The sequence below is a fragment of the Coregonus clupeaformis genome, chromosome 21 (genome assembly GCF_020615455.1).
Source record: "Coregonus clupeaformis isolate EN_2021a chromosome 21, ASM2061545v1, whole genome shotgun sequence".
In the NCBI taxonomy this organism is placed as follows: Eukaryota; Metazoa; Chordata; class Actinopteri; order Salmoniformes; family Salmonidae; genus Coregonus; species Coregonus clupeaformis.
Window position 1 is genome coordinate 31,570,799 of NC_059212.1, and position 8,593 is coordinate 31,579,391.

At 40.9% G+C, this 8,593-nt stretch overlaps 1 protein-coding gene across 1 annotated transcript; it reads left to right on the forward strand.

Annotated features, from left to right (window-relative positions):
- The first annotated feature begins 393 nt into the window (after positions 1-393).
- Positions 394-8,269, forward strand: LOC121535215 (serine/threonine-protein kinase PLK3). The gene is made up of 15 exons (XM_041842056.1): positions 394-683; positions 1,555-1,662; positions 1,783-1,899; positions 2,001-2,130; positions 2,339-2,426; positions 2,528-2,623; positions 2,901-3,099; positions 3,443-3,569; positions 3,673-3,782; positions 4,330-4,453; positions 4,774-4,857; positions 4,960-5,122; positions 5,271-5,400; positions 5,627-5,737; positions 5,877-8,269. The coding sequence occupies exons 1-15, from the start codon at positions 477-479 to the stop codon at positions 6,069-6,071; spliced, it is 1,989 nt and encodes a 662-aa protein (XP_041697990.1). The 5' UTR covers positions 394-476; the 3' UTR covers positions 6,072-8,269.
- The last annotated feature ends 324 nt before the right edge of the window (positions 8,270-8,593 follow it).

An 8,593-nucleotide genomic window follows, 5' to 3' on the forward strand; every position in this document is an offset into this window, starting at 1 on the left:
GGTTACATATTACAGAAGTGAATACATATGTATTTCATCTTGGTATATCATGTTGATATAGAATAAGTGTAACGTGCTCTGATAGAGTTATGTGTTGCTCTGATAATAACATTTTAAAAAATCTGTTCAAAAAAATCCCCCCATTCAACAGCAGTGGAATCAATTCAGTCACGTTACTGGATTAATTGTTCATGAATTCATTCAGTATTTCACGCACATGTGAAAAGCACATTTAAGCACATTAATCATTTAAATCATCTTTGATTGAGAAGTATTTCGAGCAAATAGGATTGGTTCATTTCAGTAATGCACCACCTATTCATCCGCCCTCTGTGACGTCAGGGAGAGTTTATATAGCTGAGGAATTTTCTGCGCGGGCATGTCAGACGGATACAAATGATATTTGAGGATACAACAGCGCTGAAAGGATCAATTGTTGAATCAGAGGATTGTTGGACAATATTTATTTTGGATGAATGGATACTGCATGTTTTACCACCGCTCAGCGTATTTCATGTCTCAGGATGAATCCGGATCTAGCCAAACCTTGTCCAGAACGTGAAGTTATTCCTCCTACTAAACCGAACAGGACTAAATCAGAACAAATCAAACCAGAACTCGCCCAGGTGGTGACAGATTCCAAGACAGGAAAATCTTACAGCAAAGGAAAGCTTCTGGGAAAGGTATTATATAAATTTGATGTATGGAATTACATTTCTCACCGAAATCAATTATTTATACCAATTCTGGTGACTATGTGGTCCGATGGTAGTAGTGTAAAGAAATTGGAGATTGCAGCGTCAGTGTTACATTGTCAGTTTTCATTCATTGACATGATTTGTTCCCGGTTGGGTCGCATGTTCTACAAAGCTACAAGTTACACTCCAAATGTGAATGCTTCATTACGGGATAATTACCCCGCGCGGTACTGGCTATGACAAACTTTCTCCCAGCGTCATTCATTCTCTCACGAGTCTAGCGAGATGTGCCCCTCGTGTGCATTAATCTAGGCTACTAGCCCGAATATCGACATTTATTATCTCTTCTGACTGCTGTGGTGGAAATTGGCCCATTGGCTATCATAAAACCAGCCACCGTTCTAATACCACCCGTCATGAGGATATACATTATTTTGCAAGTGCAATAATACAATCTAACGTACGTGTCATTGGTCATTCATTCGTTTATAGAATGTATTTATTATAAATGCCTCCGTCTGTGCTACTGCATGGGAGAAACAAATCATTGTTAATGTTTGTGAAATGTCGCATTACCCTAATTAGAACAATTAAATGTTATTATAAACAAAATGATGGTGTATTTAACACAGTTGCTAATTAAACAATTTCGAAGGTATTTGATGAAAGGAAAACGTCACAATTATGTACAAGATATATGGTTGGAACATACGTCATTGGACAGGCAATACAAACAGGCAGCCTATAGTGTTGAAAGACAAGCAAAAGCAATATCATTGTGAACAGCATTCATGTTATTTTATGGATAGAAAATAAAGGCTGATGCTGATTTGTAGTGTATTGTTTTTCTTCAAAGGGTGGCTTTGCACGATGCTATGAAATGACAGACCTTTCCAACAAGAAACTGTATGCTGTAAAGGTGATACCACAGAGCAGGGTGTCAAAACCTCATCAGAGGGATAAGGTAAGGAAACATTTGAATGTAAATCTGCAGATTTTAACTTTTTTTTTTTTTCTTCTCAAGGATTGGTCTCTATTCCTACTTATATTCTGGTTAACGGTTTCATTATTATTTTTTCAACAGATAACAAATGAAATCGAGCTTCACAAAACCCTACATCACAAGCATGTGGTTAAGTTTTCCCATCATTTCGAAGACCCAGACAACATCTATATTTTCCTTGAGCTCTGCAGTAGAAAGGTGAGCTGTGCGGCTGCTTTGTTCTGTTGTGGTACAGCTTGTGCAGGCATTCTGAAGGGTGCTCATTGGGTACTGACAGAATTCTCACCTCGTCTTTGCAGTCCCTGGCACACATTTGGAAAGCAAGACACACACTGACAGACCCAGAAGTGCGGTACTACCTCCGGCAGATCATATCTGGGCTGAAGTACCTTCACAATAGGGGCATCCTTCACAGGGATCTCAAATTAGGTATGTAGAGTGATTTGTGGAATAAGATGTATCATCTTGATTATTTTACCACACCATCTATCTCATTCAGTTCAGCTATTTAGAACATCTCAATGGGATATTTAGAATTTGCCATTTGGTTGTAGTTTCGTATCAAAGCGTTTCAGCTGTGTGCCTATTTCTCATGGGAGGCCTGGAAAAATGTACTTGATGAATGTTTCTCTTGCAGGCAATTTCTTTGTGAATGAGAACATGGAGTTGCGGTTGGGAGACTTCGGGCTTGCAGCGAAGTTGGAAACAGTTGAGCAGAGGAAGAAGTAAGTCAACTGATGGAATGTGTCCGATCCCGGAATATTCTTGTTTCCTTCTAAGCCAATCCAAGGAATAATGCCTCTAATGCAAACCTGTTTTTCCTCAGAACTATCTGTGGAACACCTAACTACCTTGCACCCGAGGTGTTGAACAGGCAGGGCCATGGAACAGAGTCTGACATCTGGTCACTAGGTTGTGTAATGTAAGTATACTTGAAATGTTTGTCTTGTGGCGTCTGAGTTATGTTGTATTTGACTTAGTGTATACTTGCTGTTGACTTTGATCTACAGTGGACCTACAGCTCTTACTTAGGTACTGAGGTACAGAATTTCACGTATGCAAAAAGTCGTTTTATGGTTATGAGGTAGGCCATTGCTAAGCTAGTTTAGCTTTTATAGTGTTACTCAAATGACGCTATGTCAATAGTTGAACTCAATTGGCATTGGGGAGACTTACAGATTAATATTTTCTTCAACCAGGTACACACTGATGTGCGGGAACCCTCCGTTTGAAACCCTTGATCTGAAGGAGACGTACAAGTGTATAAAGGAAGTGAAATACAACCTGCCCTCGACCCTGTCTCCTGCGGCTCAGAAGCTTATCTCTGGCATTCTGCAGAAGAACCCCAGCGACCGCCTCACACTGGACCAAATCCTCAACCACCAATTCTTCACAAAAGTACGTGACCAGGCACTGGAATTGGACTAGAATTTACAGCATTAATGCCCATAGCTTTTTTACTCATTTGATTACATACATACTGCCTTGATTTGTATGTTGAATGGCTTTCCAATTGGTTTGTTATGCTTCTTGATCTTTAGATGAAATGTGGGTACAATTGGAGGGCTCAGCCATGGCTATAAAGTATACTTTCTAAAGAGCAACACTCTGAATAATAGCACATGCCCACTGACTAAAGAGTGAGGTCTCGAGAGGATGGCAGTATTCAGTAAGTGGTTGATTTTTGAAGTGCCGACCTTGCATTTTCCCTGTCCTAAACCTCTTTCTCTCCCTCTCATAGGCGTTCACCCCAGACAAGCTGCCTCCCAGCAGCTGTGTGACAGTGCCAGAGCTCAACCTGCCCAGCCCTGCCAAGAAGTTCTTCACCAAGATGGCCAAGAGTCTTTTTGGCAAGAGAAAATCCAAAGGTAAGCGTTGTGGCAAGTCACAACTGACCTTAAAAAGGCTGCAGCCTAACCCCAGGATTAACCCTAGAATCAGGGTTTAATTTAGCGTGTTTTTGTTTCATAGTGGAGAATAACCATTGTGAAGAGCGGGAGAGCATCTCCAAGCTTGTGTCCGGCATCGTCAAATGCTCCATTAGTCGCCAGATAAGCTATAAAACAGTTGGTGCCAATGAGGTATGTATTATTTTGCATGTGACAACACATGGTACAGCCAAACTCTTCAATAGCATAGGCTAGATAGTTTATAGCAAAGGCTAGACATGTTTAATTACTTTAAGTATGCAGTTCCTCTTGTTAGCTGAGATGTATTAGCTAAGGACCTAGCTCAGCAAGGGACTGTTATGGGGCAGCCATAGTAGTGAATGTCTCAGAATAGTGTTGTACTGTACTTAGCAGAATCTCATTTTAGCCAGACGATCTATGGGGAGACTGAGTGATGGCTTGACCCCACCTAAAAATATATATATTGGATTCAGGCCTGTGGAATAAATCCTGCAAATGCAATATATATTGGATTCAGGCCTGTGGAATAAATCCTGCACACTGCAAATCCTTGTTCTCACAGCCCCCTGACATCTGTTTCCCTAGCGGTGCTCATTCAATACAACTGCATTTGATTCATGCGCCGTTCTTTGCTTTTTGGGTCAGATTTAAAACTCTTGTAAGGAAGGAAAACCAGTTTTTGTTTCCTGAAGCTCATGAAAGTGGTTTCCTGTTTCAGGCTCCCACTCCCACAGTAGGCCAGCAAGTCAGCTCTGGTCCTCTGGATACTCCAGCTGAGGAGGAGTCCAGGAAGTCAGCAGCATCAGGCTCCTTTAAAGGCACGGTGCCCAGCATTACGGAACGTAAGTCACTACTCTGATTGTTTTGAGTTTAACATCAATCAGCAGTTTTACTGAACATGATCAATGCTTTAAATGTGGATTTGTGCCAATTATAGAGCATCTTAAGATCAAGGCCTTTTCCATACCTATACATATCAATTACTGTGAAACAGCCTTTCACTTGTCTTTTTGGTATATCCAAATGAATCACATCTGAAGTGGCTTGAATGCACTGATTGTTTCATAACATCTGAGCTCATGGACCTGACAAGTGTTTGAGTCAGACTTTCACACTGTTGGTGGTGATAAGTTAAACCTCACCCTCTCCTATCTCTCTCCAGCGTGTGAAGATGGCCTTACCCCTGCTGCTGTTGCGGAGTCAGCCATGAAGGTCCTCAACAGCTGTTTGTCTGCCATGCCTGCAGGTGAGCTTTCAGCCTCTCCGCAAGCTAGTATTCATTGTGGCTTTATTATACTGAAATTGTCTTTAAGTAGCCTTCTCTTAATGAGTCTCTCTTCCTCTCCAGCTACAATAAACCCACCTTGTCTCTCCAGACCCAAATCCTTTATCTGGGTCACAAAGTGGGTTGATTATTCCAATAAATATGGCTTTGGCTACCAGCTCTCAAATCAAGACATTGGTGTGCTCTTCAACGAGGGGACACACTTGAGTCTGTGTGATCAGCGCAAGTAAGAGCCCTTTTCAACTCATTTAATAATATTCAAGCAGTTATTGGCCTTATTTTAATGCTTTGACCAAACTGAATTGTGTTTTGTAGCCTTTTGATTGTCTTAAACCGTTGTCTTGTCTAATGTATTTTCATTGTCTTCCCCATAGGACTGTGCATTACTGCATGACCAACAACAAACACTTCACCTTCCAGGCCAGTGCTTTACCAGAGCAGCTCTGCAGCCAGAAGCAGATTGTGGAGCTTATGGCCAACTACATGGAACAGAACCTCATAGAGGTAAGGCATTGGAGAAGGAAGTTATAGGTTGTGTCCCAAATGGTACCCTATTTGCTTTATAGAGCCCTATGAGCCCTGGTCAAAAGTAGTGCACTACATGGTGAATTGGGTGCCATTTGTGACTCGGACATAGTAATTAGTCATTTTATTTGATCAAGGAATCAGTAATCAGCTTGCAGTTTGCTGTTCTAAGTGGGATTTTAATGTAATGTTTTCTCTCTTACAGGGTGGAGACCTCCACTGTAAAGACCAGCCTCCCTCCCAGCCACCTCTCCTTCTGCAGTGGGTGAAGACCGACCATGCTCTGGTGATGCTCTTCAACAACGGTACACTGCAGGTAAGACCTACTGCTACACTTCTGTCCTTTTGAGTAGCACAATTTTAACTGCAAGACTGTTATACCCCACTCAGTGTAATTATATTGTATACAATTCCCTTTGTCTCATTGTGTGCATTCACCATCCTTTTTCTCCCAGGTGAATTTCTACACTGACCACACCAAGATCATCCTGTGCAAGTCCTCTGACTCCTACCTACTGACCTACATCAGCCGCGAGCGCGTGTCCTACACTTACCTCCTGAGCATGCTGTTAGAGATTGGCTGTTCTGCCGAGCTGCGGCACCGCATGCTCTATGTGGTCCAGCTGCTCGAACACCATGTGGACTCATAATGGACCGGAGTAAGGTGAAGTTTCCCCTAAATGCTGATCTGGGGTCAGTTTTGAATTTCCCCCTCTAATGGTTAAGGTTAGAATTGGGGGAGGGGAAGCTGATACTGGATCTGTACCTAGGGAAGACTTCACCCCAGTGCCATAGCTCCTGGCTCTGTCCACAAGCTTCAACCAATCAACCCACTGCTTTCTGCTTCCACTGGGAGCAAATAACCAGGAGGCTCCGTTGTTAATTCAGGGAGTCCCCCATCTTTGGCTAGTGTCTGGCCTCATTGGACTATGGTGCAAATCTATCTTTTTCAGTCATTTTTTTTAGAATGAAGCCTATAATTTGACAACCGTATCACACTACTGGCTTGACTCACTTCATGCGCACAAACAACCTGACCCTGTTCTCTCAGTAGATGCGCAGACCTGATTCTGAAAATGGCAGGCTGGGATAACAAGCTGCCAAGTGACCACCCCCATTATGGTTAAAAAGCTGTGCAAAAAGGGGCTCTTTTGCTTTTCACGCTTTGACGTCACTTGCCTTTTGTGATAATTGAGCTTCACTAATTGGTACACAACGGTGTACGGAGGGCAATGAGTGTGACACTATTTGCACAATCTCTTATTATATTTCTTTGGATTGGCAGTCATTTTACCACAAGTTGCTGAATTTCTGTTCCATTTTTAGCTATAGATACCAAAAGGTCATTTTTACACCTTAACTGCGTAATGGGCGATTCATGCCAGCATAGGCCGAAAATATTTTTGGCATCTCAGATTGTTCTGGTAATTCTCACATTGCAACTTCATTGGGAAACAAGTTTTGCGAAAATGCGTAGCCTTTTTAGAACTATACATGCCTCCTGTAAGACCCTATTATGTGAACCGTACATGATACAGACAAGATCTTGGTGTCATTATACTCAGTGTGCTCTAACATGGAGTATGTCTAGATTCTGAAATAAAAATAATCACTTAATTTATGCGACATTAAATATGATCTCAAAAGTACCTGTGTTTTTTGATTTAGCATATTTTTTGACATTGTTTGGAACTATATACTCTTCAAACACATCACATTTCCTGAGTGGGCTCTCTGGTACTTTTAATGGAATTACATATGTCATTATACCAAACACAGCCCTCCTTTTTAGGATTGCACGTTCAGCAAATCACTGTTTGCTGTGTTGGTGGTGCTCATAAAATTGATCATAACTTCAGAATTAGTAGAGACCCCACTCTGGAAATGTGATGTACTTGTATGTGGTGTATTTTGTTCCAAACAATGTCTTAAAATGAACAAAATCAAAAAGGGTACTTTGAGAGATTCATACTAATATGTTTAATGTTGAATAAATTAATGTGAAAATGTTTTAGAATCTAGACATGCTCTGTTAGAGCACACTAAGGAGTATGACACCAAGTTATTTTCTATCATGTACGGTTCGTGGATCGTAAGGTCTTACAGGAGGCATGTATAGGTCTACAAATGGCCACTTTCACCATGTTTTTCTCAAGATACAAATAAAACATCCTTCCGCCCAATGACGTTTCTATGTGAGAAGTGGCAGAACAATCTGAGATGCCAAAAATATTTTCGGCCAACGTTGCCGTGGAATCGCCCTAATATAGATGTTTTTTTTTGTTCCGGAATGAATGTGTGCACTCCAGTGGAAAGTGGCTTTGATCAATTAAATTGCTGTTTGGCAAAGGGGATAAAGTGCCTTTTTGAGAAGTCTGTCTATTGTGCAATAACAGCCCTTTTGAATGTCAGGTTGTGGTGGCATGGGAAAAGGACTATGGAGGCAAATACTTTTTTACAAGGGATTGGGTAACTTAAAATGTCTGAAGCACTAGTCTCACTACCTGGTATAAGCTTTTGGTATGAGAAACCTGTAATACATATGTCAAATAAATATTGCATTTCGTCATACTGTGCTCATCCCTCTTTGGTTTACCTTGCCCGCCGTCTCTGCCAAGAGTTGTATCCTTAAACTGTGACCTGAGTGCAAGTATTATACAACTTCCAGGTATTGTCTTTTCAAAATCCAACATTGTGAAAGCATCTGCTTTTTCAGAAGATTATTTTTGACAAATGTTCTGTCTATTTATTTTATTTATTCATGTGTAATTGTATGGTCTTGACATGTGATATGATCACTTTATGGACTATTTGGGAGAATGTAGTAAAATAAAGTTTATGGAAATCACATTGACCATTTTTGAATTCTTTGACAATTGCTTGACTTTAATCAGAAAATACAATTGTTTGCGCTTTTTTGCCCCATGAGCTTAACATTTGTACAAGAAGCACGATGTTTGACAATGGCGTTGGTGAAATACAATTTAATCCACAAACCAGTGTTTGCTATACACGAGTTGACATTCTGGCCCTAGGATCTAGGACTTTATCAGTGTTCATCCAGGCGAACTAGCCACTTTCATGCAACAACTTGGATCTATGCTGAACAAAAATATAAATGCAACAATTTCAAAGATTTTACAGAGTTATATTTCATATAAGCAAATCGGTC

Bases quoted from the DNA above. Each gene is read 5' to 3' on its own strand.
- LOC121535215 (XM_041842056.1), top strand. From the start codon at position 477: ATGGATACTGCATGTTTTACCACCGCTCAGCGTATTTCATGTCTCAGG. The intron at 5,401-5,626 runs GTAAGGCATTGG...TCTCTCTTACAG, and splicing joins TGGAACAGAACCTCATAGAG to GGTGGAGACCTCCACTGTAA. The intron at 5,738-5,876 runs GTAAGACCTACT...TTTTTCTCCCAG, and splicing joins TCAACAACGGTACACTGCAG to GTGAATTTCTACACTGACCA.